The sequence below is a fragment of the Podarcis melisellensis genome (assembly GCF_964234715.1).
Source record: "Podarcis melisellensis genome assembly, chromosome: 16".
NCBI lineage: Eukaryota > Metazoa > Chordata > Lepidosauria > Squamata > Lacertidae > Podarcis > Podarcis melisellensis.
The window spans coordinates 8,334,443-8,351,582 of record NC_138533.1 but is presented as its reverse complement, the minus strand read 5'-3'; the positions used below and the strand labels follow the sequence as shown (position 1 = coordinate 8,351,582).

Here is a 17,140-nt window from a genome sequence, read left to right as displayed (position 1 = left end):
AAAATGTCTATATAAAGGCGGACACACCTTTGTTCAGGGTCCTCCTCCTTTCCTGCATGTGAGGGGAGTACCCTGTTGCAACAGTTCAATAAAGATCAGGCTTACTAGCTGCTTTGCTTCTCAATATTCTCTGGTTGGCCTCTGTTATTTTCTCCGACTGATGGAGAACCTGCAAAGGAATCTCTCAGGGCTCTTGTGTCCCCCATAAGGGAATGTGGCCCTCAGCCTTGGCTTAAAAATTGCCAGCCAAAAGAACACAGACACACGCACAATTTGAATAATATTTATTACTGTATGGTCAGCCTCTCCTGGCAGGTTTTTGGTCAGGCTGGTGTAACAGTGAAAGAGGTCCCCTTGGAAACGCTGACCTCATCTCTTACGGTTGTTCTCATCTGAGCACTCCTGGAAGAACTCATTGCACAGGGAAGCGGTGAGAGCCAAGAAGACAGCGTACTCCTGGAAATCCAGTTCCTCATCTCCATTCTCATCTAGTTTCTTCATCAAGTACTTGAACCCGGGTTCGTCTATCTTGCCCTGCGGGAAAGAGATGAGAGTAAAGCAGATTTCCTTGCATAGTACCGATGCCCCGTGTGTGTGTGTGTGTGTGTTGAATTCAGGTTTTAAGGCATAAAGTGCAAGATTCAACAAAAGATTTGAAACAAAAACTTTATTCAGGCAATGACGCTGGGAGTGGTCCGCCTGGAAAAAGCTTCCCCCCGGGAACCTGCTCTCCTTACCTTCAGTTCCATTAATTCATGGTGTGGAGAGACTAAGGGCCATGGTTCGGTGGGTGAAGCACCTCCTTTGCACACAGAGGCCTCCAGGTTCAATCCCAATACATCTTTGGGAAGTGCTGAGAGAGAGCCACTTCTGCCAGTCAGTATGTTAAGATAGATGGACTAGTTGGTCTGCCTCTGTATAAGGAAGCTTCTGTGCTCCAAAGCTTTGCGAGTTCCAAGTACTCAATCCAGTTCCCTTATCCTTGACTTAGACCCTAAAGATGTATGGCAACATTATTTCCATTGTTTAGGGAGTTTCGTTGGATTTTGTTGCTGCTGCTGTTACTGATATTAGCTTTTGTATCTTTATTTTTAGATCTTAGAACGATACACATGGAAATGGTTCAATTACGGTCATGTACTTTTTGATACGTTTTATTTATTGTCTGTGGCTACTTTTACTATGTTTCTAGTTATGTATATCTTTTCACGTCAGGGATAGCTCAGTCAGTAGAGCACGAGGCTCTTATTCTCAGGAATGTGGGTTTGAGCCCCACGTTGGGCAAAAGATTCCTGCTTTGCCGGGGTTGGACTAGATGACCCTGGGGTCCCTTGTACGATTCTATGTTGTAAGCCGCCTTGAGCATGGTTTTAGCTATGGAAAGGCGGCGTACAAATTAAATGATGAGAATTATCACCACCTCCCTTCACTCTCCACCACCACCTTGGAAGGGAAGTCTTTGATACGATACAATAAACTTTATTGTCATTGTCCCATACAGAACAACGAAATTGAAAAAATCTACACCAGTCATTCAAAAACCCACAAGCCTGCTATCCCAGCCTGGTTAGCCCCTAAAAACTCTGATACCCCACAATTGAATACAATATATTCACATAAAGACTACCTTAAAAGGTAAAGGGACCCCTGACCATTAGGTCCAGTTTTGGCCGACTCTGGGGTTGCGGCGCTCATCTCGCTCTATGGGCCGAGGGAGCCAGCGTACAGCTTCCGGGTCATGTGGCCAGCATGACTAAGCCGCTTCTGGCAAACCAGAGCAGCACACGGAAACGCCGTTTACCTTCCTGCCTGAGGGGTACCTATTTATCTACTTGCACTTTGCTGTGCTTTTGAACTGCTAGGTTGGCAGGAGCAGGGACCGAGCAACGGGAGCTCATCCCGTCACGGGGATTTGAACCGCCAACCTTCTGATCGGCAAGTCCTAGGCTCTGTGGTTTAACCCACAGCGCCACCTGCATCCCTAAAGACTACCTTACACTGCGTTTAAAACAAAAATCGCATTTGGATAGAAACTGTTTCTCTTTTTTTAAAAAAATTTTTTTATTGGGTTTTCACATTTTATATAGACAAACAAACATAAAAAGACATAACAACACATATATAATTTTATACCCTTACTTTCTTTACCTTCTTTCCCGGACTTCCCCACATCCCCCCCTTCCCCCCTCCCAATTTCTCAGCAAGTTAACTCAGCAAGTTATTTGCCCTCTTCTCAAGAATAATATTGTTTTCTTTTTTCTAAAGCTTAACACTTTTTACTAGGCCCAATTTTACATAACCAGAATTTCCCCTTTTTTACACAAAATCCTTTTTCTAAGGTCGACCTAGTTTCTCTCCCACGAATTCCTCCCTTTTTAAATTTAACCAAAAAACACACCATAATAACCAAATACAAAAATTAAAGTTTTAACTAATCTACTCCCCCCTCCCTCCCTGCCCCGGTCTTTGTCCCCTTCCGAAACAGTGTCCTCAAAAAACGGTTCTCAGCCCGGATTTCTCACATCCGAGGCTCTAAAGTCCCAATTAACCTCTCTCCGGCGGTTTTGTTGGTAGTCCTTTTTGTTGGCCCTCAATTTTTGAAGGAGTTTTCTCACAAGCCCCTCCTGTTTTCCTCCCTCCAAATCTGCCAAAAACAGTTGCTGCAAAGGATCAACCAGTTTTCCATGTTCGAACTTTAAGAAGAAGTCCCAGTCATGCTTATTTGTTCTTTTATATTCCAATATTCCAAATGTTCCACAGACTTCTTCCTTTATCTTTCTCTCCTTTTGCAGGTTTGTAATCCAGTGATCATCCTCTTTATTTCCTTTATTTATTGAGAGTATAGGCTTCTGATTAATGTTTCCCATCTGTCCTTCCTTTCCTTCTTCATCTTTCCCCTCCGATTCCAAAGTTGTCTTTTCTGCTTCAGCTGCAAAGTTTGTATCTTCAGCAGAGCTGCCTAGTTTAAGATTCAAGGTCGTAAGTTGTTTGTTCATAGCCGTGCTCTGCTCTTGTAAAATTCCCACGAGAAAGAACATTCTTTCTATCTCTGCCAGTAATTTTCCTTCTGCAGCCATTGCAATATCTTTAATTTCCTCCAGGGGGATAGCCACCCAATAGTTCTTTTCCAACAATCCGTTACTTTGTTGATCACAGTCACTTTGTTTCCAACCAGTTCAGTTCAAATATAACACCTTTAATCCAGAAAGATATTAAATAACACAGTTCTAAACTTCAACCGCCCGTTTGACAGCTCTTTTGACAGCTGTCAAACTCTTTTTTCTTTTTCTTCGGGCTCGCACACCTGACGCTCCCGGGTCCAAAGGGGGGGGGGGGTTGCACAGCAGTTTCTAAGATTCCTCTCTCCTCTCCAGCACAATAACTTCTTTTATTTAATTCGTGTAGATATTCTTTTGTTCATCTAAACACAAAGTCTCTCCACCTTAGTCTCTTTTCCTTACTTTGGATCTTACAGGTGGGGGGGGTGGACTTCCTTTTAACACATCCCCCGATCGTACTCAAATTCAGGAATAAACTTTTAGGGTCGAAATTTCATTCTACTCACGGGTTTCTTGTTTCAGTCCAAATTTTAGGAAGAAAGACAGCGCTCTCCGGCCATGGCTCGCGGCTTCGCTCCACTGAGGTAGCGATGTACTCTCGGCACCACGCCACTCTCCGGTCCTCTCCGTAGCCTTTAAAAAGGCTCTTCGTGGGTCGGGGAGGGCGCTTAAGGTGCCCACCGAGTCACCAGGTCCGCAGGCTTCCGCGCCTGCGGTTTCTGAGGGTCCCCGTGTCGCCGGCACGGCAAGACCCGTCCTCAGCAGAGCCGACTCCCTCCAGAGCTCGGAGGGAATCCGCCATTAGCCGTTCGCGCTGTCCCGGAAGTCCCCGGATAGAAACTGTTTCTCAGGTGGCTAGTCCTAGTCTTTATAACCCTGTACAGTCATACCTCGTGTTGTGTTTGCTTCAGGTTGAGCATTTTCAGGTTGTGTCCCACAGCGACCCAGAAGTACCAGAAAGGGTTACTTCTGGGTTTTGCCACTCGCACATGCACAGACGCTCAAAATGACGTCACGCGCATGAGCAGAAGTGGCGAATCACGACCCCATGCGCAGGCGCAGGTTGCGTTCTGCTCAGGTTGTGAACGGGGCTCCGGAACGGATCCCGTTCGCAACCAGAGGTACCACTGTACCTTCTTCCAGAAGGCAGAAACTGAAATAGATCATTTCCAGGGTGGGCACTATCCTGCACTATCTCTGCAGCTTTCATATGGCACCTGGTAGCACAGATTTGACCCAAGGTGGGAAGTGTGCACCCAATTATTCTCTCTGCAGTCTTTACAACCCTGGACAGCATTGTTTTTTCCCTGGCCATGCAGCTCCCAAACCAGACACACAGACCATAAGTTAATACACTCTCCACAGTTCAATGGTAAAATGCCATCACTGCAGGATCTCACCCTGACAAAGGTGGGGAGTTCGTGGAGAAGCAGCTCCCTCATCTCAGCCTTGTTGAGCTTAAGCCGGTCTCCTTCCTTGCCGGAATATTTGTGGAAGGTGTTCACCAGAACCCCCAGGCACTCCTCAAGGGGAGCTTGCATCTTGATGTCTGGAAGGGGGGAAAAAAGGAAGGTGCAGAGAGAGGAGTAGGATTAGAACTCAGCCCTCACTGGTGACAAAACTGGACTTGCAGGCTAGATAAATTCATGGAGGGAGAGGCTGTCAATGGCTGTCAGTCATGATGGCCGTGCTTTTTCTCCATGGTCAGAGGCAGTACAGTGGTACCTCGGGTTACAGACACTTCAGGTTACAGACTCCGCTAACCCAGAAATAGTACCTTGGGTTAAGAACTTAGCTTCAGGATGAGAACAGAAATTGTGCGGCGGCGGCGGGAGGCCTCATTAGCTAAAGTGGTACCTCAGGTTAAGAACAGTTGCAGGTTAAGAACGGACCTCCACAATGAATTAAGTTCTTAACCCGAGGTACCACTATAATGCTTCTGAACCTCTGTTGCTGCAAACTGCAGGAGTAATAATAATAATAATTATTTATTTATTTATTTATTTAGATCCCGCTCATCTGGCTGTATTTCCCCAGCCACTCTGGGCGGCTCTCAACAGAATATGAAAAACACGATAAAACATTTAAAGCTTCCCTAAACAGGGCTAACATTCAGATGTCTTCTTCTAAAAGTCAGATAGTTGTTTATTTCCTTGACATCTGGCGGGAGGGCGTTCTGCAGGGTGGGCGCCACCACCGAGAAGGCCCTCTGCCGGGTTCCCTGTAACCTCGCAGTGATGGAACCACCAGAAGGCCCTTGGAGCTGGACTTCGGTGTCCGGGCTGAATGACGGGGGTGGAGATGCTCCTTCAGGTATACTGGGCCGAGGCATACTGGGCCAAGGGTTCTGCTGAGGGTTTCCCACAGACATCTGGCTGGCCACTGTGAGAAAAGGATGCTGGACTACTGACCCAATCCTGCAGGGTGATTCTTGTGTCCTTATGCAACAAAATAAGACGTGGGTAGCTAAGATGCTCTGGTCTCCTTGCAACAAGGAAAGGCTTCTAGCTCGGTGGTTGAGCCCTTGTTTGCATGAAGAATGTCCTGGGTTCCATCCCCAATGCATAGCTGTCAACTTTTCCCTTTTCTTGCGAGGAATCCTATTCGGAATAAGGGAATTTCCCTTAAAAAAAGGAAAACGTTGACAGCTACGCCCCAATGGCATCTCCAGGCTAAAGCCGGGAATGTGCTCTGCCTGAAACCCTAGTGAACTGCTGCCAGTCAGTGTAGACAGCACTGCGCTAGGCGAACCAATGATCTGATTCAGTAGAAGGCAGTTTCCTATGTTCTGCCTCCTGGATCTTGCTGAACTCCAACTCCCACCAGCCCCAGACAACATAGCGAGTAACCCAGGGACAATGGGAGCAGTAGTCTATCAACATCTGGGGGTGCCACATAGACTTCCTCTATCACTGTCTTAGACCAGTGTTCCCCAACCTTGGGCCTCCAGCTGTTTTTGGACTACAGTTCCCATCATCCTTGACCACTGGTCTTGCTAGCGAGGGATGATGGGAGTTGTAGTCCAAAAACAGCTGGAGGCCCAAGGTTGGGGAACACTGTCCTAGACCAATCATGTCCCAACCAATCAGGGATCACTATTGAATGCAAGGATGCGGGACTTGTGCCCTTCTAGATTTTGTTGGACTCCATCTCCCTGCCGCCCTGGCCAGCACAGCTGTTTGTTTTTAAAAGATGGTGAAGAGAAGGGGGGGAATGACTCACCCAGCTAAGTAGAGGGAGAAACCCAGCCGTATGAAAGTACGAAGTAAACTCAGCCGAATGTTTCTTTCCTGGCGCCCAGCAAACAACTGCTCTGCATAGCCTCCGCTTCCAGAAATGCCGGTGTCTCGTGCTCAGTTCTGCAGCAGGAACCCTTGACTCTGAGCCACCTCTTTGCTCCCAGCAAGCCCTGAGTTCGAGGCTCCTCTTGTCCCTTTCGCCAGCAGAGCCTGAAGCAGAGAGAGGGAAAATATCCCTTTTTAAAAAACGAACGCTTCTGCTGTCAGAGTGACTCCAACAGCCTAGCATATGTTAGGAATGTTGTAGATAGAAGCCTAGATTTCAACAGGGACATGTTTATTATTCCCATCCCTGCAGTGCTTACGAAATAATAAACTGGATCTGCCGAAAGTCTGTCTCTGAAGCCTGAATAGGCAGCCTGTGCGTGTGGGAACATGACTCAAAGGACGGGCTCAGCGACAGGGTAAAACCTTTGCATGCAGATGGCCCCAGGTTTGGTCCCTGGAACCTCCAGGTTGGACTGGGAAAGACCATACCTTCCAACATTTTTCAGATGAAACTAGAGATGTCCTGTTCAATGATGATGATGATGATGATGATGATGATAATAATAATAATAATAATAATAATAATTTTTATTTATACCCCGCCCTCCCCAGCCAAGGCTGGGCTCAGGGCGGTTAACAAGCAAGAATAAAAACAAGTTGAATGAATACAACTTAAAAACAAAATTAAAATACAACATTAAAATATTAAAATGCAGCCTCATCACAGGAGGAGAAAGGAAAAAGGAAAAAGAAAGAGAGGGAGGTAATCAAATTGGCTCCAAGCCAAAGGCCAGGGGGAACAACTCTGTCTTACAGGCCCTGCGGAAAGAAATCAGATCCTTCAGAGCCCTGGTCTCATGAGGCAGAGCGTTCCACCAGGCTGGAGCCAGTGCTGAAAAGGCCCTGGCTCTGGTTGAAGCTAATCTAATTTTCTTAGGGCCTGGGACCACTAGGGTGTTGATGATGATGATGGTACTCCACCCATCATCACTGTGGGTTGCCACAGCCACTCTGGGTGGCTTCCAACATATATAAAAACATAATAAAACGGCAAGAGTATTGTTAGCTCAGAAATGGAAGCAAGAAGCAATTCTGACGAAAGAAAAATGGCAGACGAAATTAATGGACTATGCAGAATTGGACAAAATGACAAGAAGGATTCGAAAGCTGCCGGACCAGAGATTTACAGAAGATTGGAAGACGTATATGAATTATTTGAAGAGCAACTGTAATCAACAAATTACGCTAGTAGGACCACAATAAGTTTTGTAAGGAGAAATATATGAAGTGTTACAAAGTAGAAAAAGATAGAGATATTGGTTATGAGTTCGAAATGTAATAGGGAAAATAAGAAATGCATACTAAGAGATTGGATTGGAAAATTTTCAGACAGGACTGATGGAAGTCAAAAAAATTGAATAAGATGTAAAAGTATGTTCAATTACTGTTGAAAATAATATGTAAATACAGTAGTACCTTGGATTAAGTACTTAATTTGTTCCGGAGGTCCATTCTTAACCTGAAACTGTTCTTAACCTGAAGCACCACTTTAGCTAATGGGGCCTCCTGCTGCCACCACGCCACCGGAGCACAATTTCTGTTCTCATCCTGAAGCAAAGTTCTTAACCTGAAGCACTATTTCTAGGTTAGCAAAGTCTGTAACCTGAAGCGTGTGTAACCTGAAGCGTATGTAATCCGAGGTACCACTGTGTGTGTGCATGTGTGTATAATAATATTATATATATATATAATATAAATATAACATAATAAAACATTAAACATTTAAAAACCGTCCCTATACAGGGCTGGGACGCAGGTGGCGCTGTGGGTTAAAGCCTCAGTGCCTAGGACTTGCCGATCGAAAGGTTGGCGGTTCGAATCCCTGCGGCGGGGTGCGCTCCCGCTGCTCGGTCCCAGCGCCTGCCAACCTAGCAGTTCGAAAGCACCTCCGGGTGCAAGTAGATAAATAGGGACCGCTTACCAGCGGGAAGGTAAACGGCGTTTCCGTGTGCGGCTCTGGCTCGCCAGATGCAGCTTTGTCACGCTGGCCACGTGACCCGGAAGTGTCTCCGGACAGCGCTGGCCCCTGGCCTCTTAAGTGAGATGGGCGCACAACCCCAGAGTCTGTAAAGACTGGCCCTTACGGGCAGGGGTACCTTTACCTTTACCTATACAGGGCTGCCTTCAGATGTCTTCTAAAGGTTGCTTAGTTACTTATCTCCTTGGCTTGTGGGGGTCGCATAATTCCATACCCTCCAACATTTCTCCAGTGAAAATAGGGACGTCCTAAGGAAAAGTGGGACATTCCAGGATCAAATCAGAAACTGAGACGGCTTCTGTAAAAACCCTGGGAAATAGGGACACGCAGAAGGTCTGAAGGCTCCGTCTGAAACCATGGACAGCTGCTGCCGGACAGATAGGCTACAATTCCCATTCGCCCTGAGACCCTGACTGTTGGCCATGTTGCCTGGGGGCTGATGGGAGTTGGAGTCCAACCTCATCTGGAGGTCACCAGAAGGAAGCCTGTTGTGTTCATTCCAAAGTATTGCATTGGGTAAGTAGAGCTTTGCATGCAGGTTTCACCCCCCGGGAGCTCTAGGTGGGACCAGGAATGCAGCCCAGCCTGAAGCCCTGTAAAACCAATGCCGGCCAGTGCAGACAGTACTGAGATAGATGGAGCAGTGGTCTGACTCAATTAAGGCAGCTTCCTACGTTGCTCTGTCATAGGGGAAGGCCTCAGCATCTACTCTGCATCCAGAAGGTGTGAGGTTCAGTCCCTCCAGGGATGCGGGTGGCGCTGTGGGTTTACCCACAGAGCCTAGGACTTGCCGATCAGAAGGTAGGCGGTTCGACTCCCCACAACAGGGTGAGCTCCCGTTGCTCGGTCCCTGCTCCTGCCAACCTAGCAGTTCAAAAGCACCTCAAAGTGCAAGTAGATAAATAGGTACCACTCCAGCGGGAAGGTAAACAGCGTTTCCGTGCGCTGCTCTGGTTCGCCAGAAGCGGCTCAGTCATGCTGGCCACATGACCCGGAAGCTGTACGCCGGCTCCCTCGGCCAATAAAGCGAGATGAGTGCCACAACCCCAGAGTCGGTCACGACTGGACCTAATGGTCAGGGGGCCCTTTACCTTTACCCTCCAGATAGGACTGCCATTGTACTCATGGTGAGTAACGATTTCCGTCTGGATTCCTTGATAAACCCAGTAACCGCAGCCCTTTCCTTTGAGAACATATCCGAGTGCTGTTCCCTCAACCCCCAGTCCCAGCTGGAGAAACAGCCTCAGGCCTTCGAGTCGAAACCTGCCAAACAGGTGTGTGAAAAGAGGCCCGCCCAGGTATCTGGACTGTTCTCAGGTTGCCAGGCTGCTTCGTGCCTTGGGTGGTTTATTTCCTGAGTTGCTGTGGTCTGTTGCCTGCCTAATATGCACTGAGATGGTCACCTTCCAACCTCACCCCCCCGCTTTAATTGTAGACACCAAATAAAAGTTAACAGCAAGCATCTCCTGTCTTCCCCCTCTCTCTGATCCACACAGATGTACATCTCAAATGCTCATTACTGCCTCCATCCCAGAATATTCTCCAACCCACTAAATCCGGTAGAAAATCTGGAATGGATTATCTGGTAATCAGAGTTTTCTTTTTCTGGAATCACGGCTAGGAATATAACAATAATAATTTTATTATTTATACCCCGCCCACCTGGCTGGGTTTCCCTAGCCACTCTGGGCGGCTTCCAGGGCTTATAAAAACATAATAAAACGTGAAACATTAAAAACTTCCTGATACAGGGCTGCTTTCATTTTTTTGAAAAGTTGTGTAGTTCCTTTATCTCCTTGAAATCTGGTGGGAGGGCGTTCCACAGGAACGGGCAGAATGGGATCTTCATCTCCCACATGGCAGCAGAGCCAAAGGTTCTCCAATGTGCCATTCAACAGTGAAAGCCTATAAACCAGCGGTTCTCAACCTGTGGGTCCCCAGATGTTGTTGGACTACAACTCCCATCATCCCTGAGCTCTGGCCTTGCTAGCTAAGGGTGATGGGAGTTGTAGTTCAACAACATCTGGGGACCCACAGGTTGAGAAAGGCTCCTATAAACGGACAACTCTGCCAATGCCTCATCACCGTTCACAGAAAGAGAGGGGGTTAAATAGCACTTTGCCTTGTCACCTGACTTGCACAGTGGGTGGAGCTAACCCCTGTGCCCCCACCCCTTTCTCAATCCAAGCTACTAGTCCCTGTGAGAATTTTTTTTGCCACCGTCCAATTTTCTGTGAATCGCGAAATCCTCTACGTAAGGTGCCCTGACATATAATCACCAAGGGAAAAAAGGACAGGAAAGTCAGGGTTAATATTAAAAAGAAAATTTTATTGTTTTGAATTGAAATTGGAACACACTGCGAGTGTGATCCACTGGGGCTTATTTTTTGGGGAGTGGGCATTTGGGGCAACCCCGAAAGAATTCGTCAAATCCCATCGCCACACAAGCCAGGAAGCACAAGAACTCCTGGAAGTCTATTTCCTGGTCCCGGTTGTGGTCCAGGTCCGTCATGATCTTCTGGAATTCCGCCCCGTCCATCCGTTTCTGGGAGCATTGGAAAGAAAAAAGTAAACCATTAGCTTCAATAATTCAGAGCCTGTTTTTCCTCTTCCTTCCTCTTCACTGTTTCCTTTCATGTCGTGTCTTTTCTTTTCTTTGGTTGTAAAAAGGAGGGTTGGGATTGCATTGATATTTTTTTTTTTAAAAAATCTTATGATATCAACTCTGGGATCCTTTTTGCCAAAGAGTGGAGGTGTTTTTAGAATAATAATAATAATAATAATAATAGCCATTTTAAATAAACAAGATCCACTCAAACAGGCCAAGCAACAGGTACACTGAGAAGTAAAGGTAAAGGGACCCCTGACCATTAGGTCCAATCGTGACCGACTCTGGGGCTGCGGCACTCATCTTGCTTTATTGGCCGAGGGAGCTGGCGTACAGCTTCCAGGTCATGTGGCCAGCATGACTAAGCCGCTTCTGGCGAACCAGAGCAGCGCACGGAAACGCCGTTTATCTTCCCGCCGGAGTGGTACCTATTTATCTACTTGCACTTTGACATGCTTTCGAACTGCTAGGTTGGCAGGAGCAGGGACCGAGCAACGGGAGCTCACCCCGTCACGGGGATTCGAACCGCCGACCTTCTGATCAGCAAGTCCTAGGCTCTGTGGTTTAACCCACAGCGCCACCCACGTCCCACACTGAGAAGGCAGGCAACTAAATAAGCCCAAGCTCCTTTGCACTACTTCCTTGGACATTCCCCTGTTATAAGCCTTTTAATTTTATTTAATTTGTGAATTTAATAAGAAGGCAAAGGAATAAAAGATGAAACAGAACTTAAAGAAGAAAAATAGAGAAGAGAAAAATACAAATGATATATAGTAAGAAACAAACAGTATTACACAGACTGCCATCAGGTCACATTGTGTTTATAATGAGCAACAGCACACATATCTTAAACTTCATCCAGAATTTACCGGTACCTTAGATGCCTCTGCATTGGCCCTTCTAAATCTGTTCCGCGGACGGTCTGGGAACCAGTGTGTTTTTACATGAGTAGAATGTGTCCTTTTCTTTAAAATGCATCTCTGGGTTATTTGCGGGGCATAGGAATGCGTCCATTTTTTATTTTATTTTTCAAAATATAATCCGGCCCCCCACAAGGGCTGAGGGACAGTGGACCGGCCCCCTGCTGAAAAAAGTTTGCTGACCCCTGCTCTAGGATATGACCACAAATTGCCACCAGTACTACCCAAATTTCAGCCACTTGCCACTTACCGTTTTCCATCTGAAAGCAAAAATACACATCTTCAGCATAAAATGCCCCAGAAATGCATTGAGGTGTGTTTATAAAACATAAGAGCCTTTTGGATCAGGCCAACAGCCCATCTAGCTCAGAATCCTGTCCCCACAGTGGCAAAAGCCCTGTCTCCCTTCCAGTGGTTTCTAGCAACTGGGATTCAAAAACCTAGCCATCCTCTTTCAAAGTTATCTACAGGGGAACCTTGGTTCTCAAATGGCTTAGTTGATGAACAAATCGGTTCCCAAACGCCGAAAACCCAGAAGTAAGTGTTCCGGTTTTTGAACATTTTTCAGAAGCTGAACGTCTGATGCGTCTGTTAGATATTGTTTCCGGGGCGCCTGTGCCAATCGGAAGCCGTGCCTTGGTTTTCGAATGTTTCGGGAGTTGAATGGACTTCTGGAACGGATTAAGTTCGAGAACCAAGGTTCCACTGTATTTTGGTGCCCACCCCGCCTCCTATTGGAGAGCGTTCCAAAGTTTAACAATGCGCTGTGTGAAAATGTGCTTTCTTTCCTCTTTCCTGAGACAGGTAAAAGACCAATGTTAGCAGACAGGGGCAGTAAAACACCCCATCATTCCCCCCCCCCAAAGATAAAGCAGGCAGCTATTTTAATAGTCCATTAAAAGACATCAAGATCCACTAATTCTAAATATCATCTGCCCTACTCTTTGCACGAACTGCCTTCTGGATATTACAGTTTCAAGCTAAGCAGCAGGGTCTGGATTCGAGATGCGGCACAGAGGCCTCTCACCATGTCCTTTGACATCACTAAACCACAACAAACCTCTGGTTACGGGAAACATATTCAATAAACCCACAAGACATAACCGGCTGTACGTTGGAATAAATAAGGTATACTATTCATTGTATTGAATTGTAGATTTCAACAGAAGGAGCTCATAAAGTTCAACGGAAAAAGCAGAAGACCCAGTGGATCAGTTCATTCTCTAGTCAGTTCATGCATAAGGTCCATACAAGTATCTATTCCACCTGGCTGTTCATAGAATCCAATAATCCACACAAAAGGCTGTTACAGTTCCACAGAATCCTTTCACAGAGTCTAAAGGATTTCTGTTATATTAGCCTTGTTTTGCCATCCTGGGCTTCATCAGTAGTACAAGGTAAAGGGACCATTAGGTCCAGTCATGACCAACTTTGGGGTTGCGGCGCTCATCTCGCTTTATTGGCCGAGGGAGCCGGCGTACAGCTTCAGAGTCATGTCGCCAGCATCATCATCATCATCATAATAATAATAATAATAATAATAATGTATTATTTATACCTCGCCCATCTGGCTGAGTTTCCCCAGCCACTCTGGGCGGCTCCCAATCAAGTGTTAAAAACAGTACAGCATTAAATATTAAGAACTTCCCTTCAGATGTCTTTTAAAGATAGGATAGCTGCTTATTTCCTTCACATCTGAAGGGAGGGTGTTCCATAGGGTGGGCGCCACTACCGAGAAGGCCCTCTGTCTGGTTCCCTGTAACCTCACTTCTCACAATGAGGGAACCGCCAGAGAGCCCTTGGCGCTGGATCTCAGTGTCCGGGCTGAACGGGCATGACTAAGCCTCTTCTGGCAAACCAGAGCAGCGCACGGAAATGCCGTTTACCTTCCCGCCAGAGCAGTACCTATTTATCTACTTGCACTTTGACGTGTTTTCGAATTGCTAGGTTGGCAGGAATCAGTAGTACAAACTCACATATGATATCATAGGACAGTGGATCTTATAGCATAGTAGTATCTGCTGTCCTTTGATATTATACATGAGTTTGTACTACTGATGAAGCCCAGGATGGCGAAAGAAGGCTAATATTCCGGAAATCCTTGTCTTAGACTCTGTGAAAGGATTATCCTGAAACTGTAACAACCTTTTGTGTGGATTGTGGGACTCTATGAACAGACAGGTGGAATGCACACTTACACATATATGGACCTTATGCACGAACTGATTAGAGAATGAACTGATCCACTGGGTCATCTGCTTTTTTCATTGAACTTTGTCATCACCAGACATGCACTACACACTTCCCAGTTAATCCGAATGTTTTTGCGCAAACGACGACTTAACATCCCAGGGTTTTTAGGACTTACGCCATGGAAGGCGGGGAGTTCGTTCATCAGGAGCTCTTTCATCTCCGACTTGTTGAGCTTGTACTTATCCCCCTCCTTCCCGGAATATTTGTGGAAGGTCGCGACGATGGTGGCCAAGCACTTTTCCAAAGGAGTTGCCATGGTGAACCTGAAAAAGACGAAGGGGAGAGCGAAGTGGGAACATCCAAGGGGAAAAGAACCGAGGAGCGGTGCTTCATGGACAGACAAATCTGTAGGATAGTGTTAAGTTGTGGGTGAACATATCAGACGACACAGCGATTCTTCAAACAGCTCTTGTTTATACACAGGCCAGAACAGAACTGAACTGAAGGGTTCAGTCAGCCTGCTTATATAGAGCTCCAGTACAACGTAACTGTAACAATTTTCTAAAACTATCCAATCACTGAACGTCACTTTCAATCCCTTATTTGCATAACTATCTACAGTATCCCCCTGCTGGCCCAGGGTGAGAACTTCAGTACATAACAGATAGACAGACAGATGGTTGAAGAGAAGGGTGACTAAGGTGATCAAGGGTCTGGAAACCAAGCCTTATGAGGAGCAGTTGAAGGAGCTGGGTGGATTTAGCCTGGAGAAGACTTGGAGGTGACACAATAGCCACCTTCAAATCTCTGAAGGGCTTTCGGATGGAGGATAGGGCAAACTCGATTTCTTGAGCTAGCCGACCTGACTGGAAGAGTCCGTGACCAGAAGGAGGATTATCAGGAGGAATGGATGAAATTTAAAGACTATTTAGTTGAACATGTTAAGTTAATTGGAAAAGCTTCCAAATATCAGATAGGCTTAGGATTTAAACATGTAACGTGATGAATCAATAGGTTTAATACCGAATTGGAAAGGGGAAAAAAGATGTTAAGTGATTAAGTTAATTTTATAATAATATTGGTTTTGGAAAACCATTAAAATGATGTAGACTGAAATTCAACCAGGGGGATACAAGGAAGTCACTTAACAATGTTACTAAGATTGGTTTAAATATGGTGGAGATTTATGTTTGTTTGTTTGTTTATTTTTTTGGGAAAATCAATTAAAAAAATTGGAAAACAAACAAACTCGATTTCTGCTGTTCCAGATGGTAAGACCCAAATTATAAGAAATGAGATTCTACCTAAACATCAGGAAGAACTTTCTGAGGGTAAGAGATGTTTGACAGGAGAGCGGACTACCTTGGAAGCTGCTGGACTCTACATCTTGGGAGGTTTATCAGGAGAGGTTGGGTGGCTCCCTGCCGGGAATTATTTAGCGCTGTTTCCTGCATTGCAGGGACTTGGACTACATGACCTCTCGGGTCCCTTCCAACTCATGATTCTAGCCTGTCAGCCATACCCTCTTGCAGGATACTCCATTCCATTTCTCTCCTGGTTTTCGACACCCTCATTCCATCTCCCAACAGCCGGTCAAGATTCTGTGACCACTGCATATCCTGTATCTTCTGTGGGTTGTTTGGGGTGGCTTTCCCCCCCCATTAGGATCCCCACATCCTAAAGTTTTGTATCTCTGCAAACCTCAAGGTTCCCCCCAGAAGACCGACACATCCTTCTTGTGGATGGTCCTGTTTTGGCTACATAAGGACCCATAATTGGTAGAATGAATTTGCTATCAGTATATCTTATAAACAGAAAGGATGAGCAGCCTGGGGTATACTCAGAGGAGACCTACGAACCTTAATGGACCTGAGTTTGTCTTGCTCATGGATTTCAGTGGGTCTGCTCTGAGTAGGACGAACATGGTTTGCACTGAGACAGACCATTGATCCACCTAGCTTTTAGCAGTCTAACAATTAACGGTCCTTTTCTTTCCTTCCTCCTCGATCCTCTTGTTAAAAGTTGGAGGTGGACAGTGGTTTGAGCCTGGGAGATCTTTCCACATGGAAGGGAAGCGCTCTGCCATTGAGGTATGGCCCTCTCCTAAAGCAAGCCTAGAGGACACATGGTTTTACAGATGTTGTCAGGCCACAACTCTGGCCATTGGCCAGGGATGATGGGGCTAGAGGAACTTGGGAGTCCATAAAGCCTAGCAGAGCCGTATGTCCCTCTGTCCTGCTCTAATGGGATGGGCCCCCAACGCCAACATCTCCAGAACATCCTAGCATCCTTCACCACCTTTCCCTTACCAAAGCAGAGTCCCATTTCTGACTGAGTCACATGAAAAGGCATTCTCCCCAAAACAAGAATTTGAACCACAAAGAAGGGGAATTCTACAGGATTTGCGAACATCTGTCTCTCAATCTCGTTCCAAGGCCCTGGAGGACTCTATCGGGGACATCTCCTCTCAGGACTTCACAAAAGCACACACACCACCAGCTGTTTTGAGTTGCTGATGGAAAGGAGGACAGGAAGAGACTTACCAAGAAGAACGGCAGCACGGATTCTGGAGCCAAAGTAGAGGGACGTTGTCTGAGTACAGTTGATGGAGGCCCTTATACCTTCTCCTGGTCCAGCCTCCCAAAGTACCACCAGACCTGATTGACTCTGTATTGGCCAATAACAAAGCACATCATCTGTGGAGTGTTTTCCCTGCCCAACAGCTGATTGGCTCGTGGGGTTCTCTGGACACGGCAAACCAACCAACCAGCTTGTCCCTCGCCCATCCCGCATCGCCCACCGCCGCCCCATTTTTGCCCAGCCAGGTGTGTAACCTCATCAGGCTCCATGCATGGGCCACTGGCCTCGCATCCTGACAGGTCTCAGGCTGCTGATGTGCTGCCCTGAGATGCGATCTGACACTTGAGCAGATCCTGCGAGGCGCATGGAATCTGACGGTTCAGTCGCCTCACTTAAACCCTTCTGATTGGGGGAACCATGAGTAAGAACATCAGAAGAGCCTGGCTGGTGGATCA

At 46.5% G+C, this 17,140-nt stretch overlaps 1 protein-coding gene and 1 long non-coding RNA gene across 2 annotated transcripts in view; one reads left to right on the top strand and one right to left on the bottom strand.

The window, feature by feature from the left end:
• The window catches only part of LOC309358826, a 46,225-nt gene that overhangs the window by 12,709 nt on the left and 16,376 nt on the right, over positions 1-17,140 (top strand). The window lies entirely within an intron of this gene.
• LOC309358864 (uncharacterized protein) lies at positions 268-16,802 on the bottom strand. Its single transcript, XM_081892134.1, has 5 exons — positions 16,649-16,802; positions 14,281-14,428; positions 10,767-10,929; positions 4,460-4,608; positions 268-534 (listed from the first exon to the last, which is right to left on the bottom strand). Exons 2-5 carry the CDS (start codon positions 14,419-14,421, stop codon positions 370-372), a joined length of 618 nt encoding a protein of 205 aa, XP_081748260.1. The 5' UTR covers positions 14,422-14,428; positions 16,649-16,802; the 3' UTR covers positions 268-369.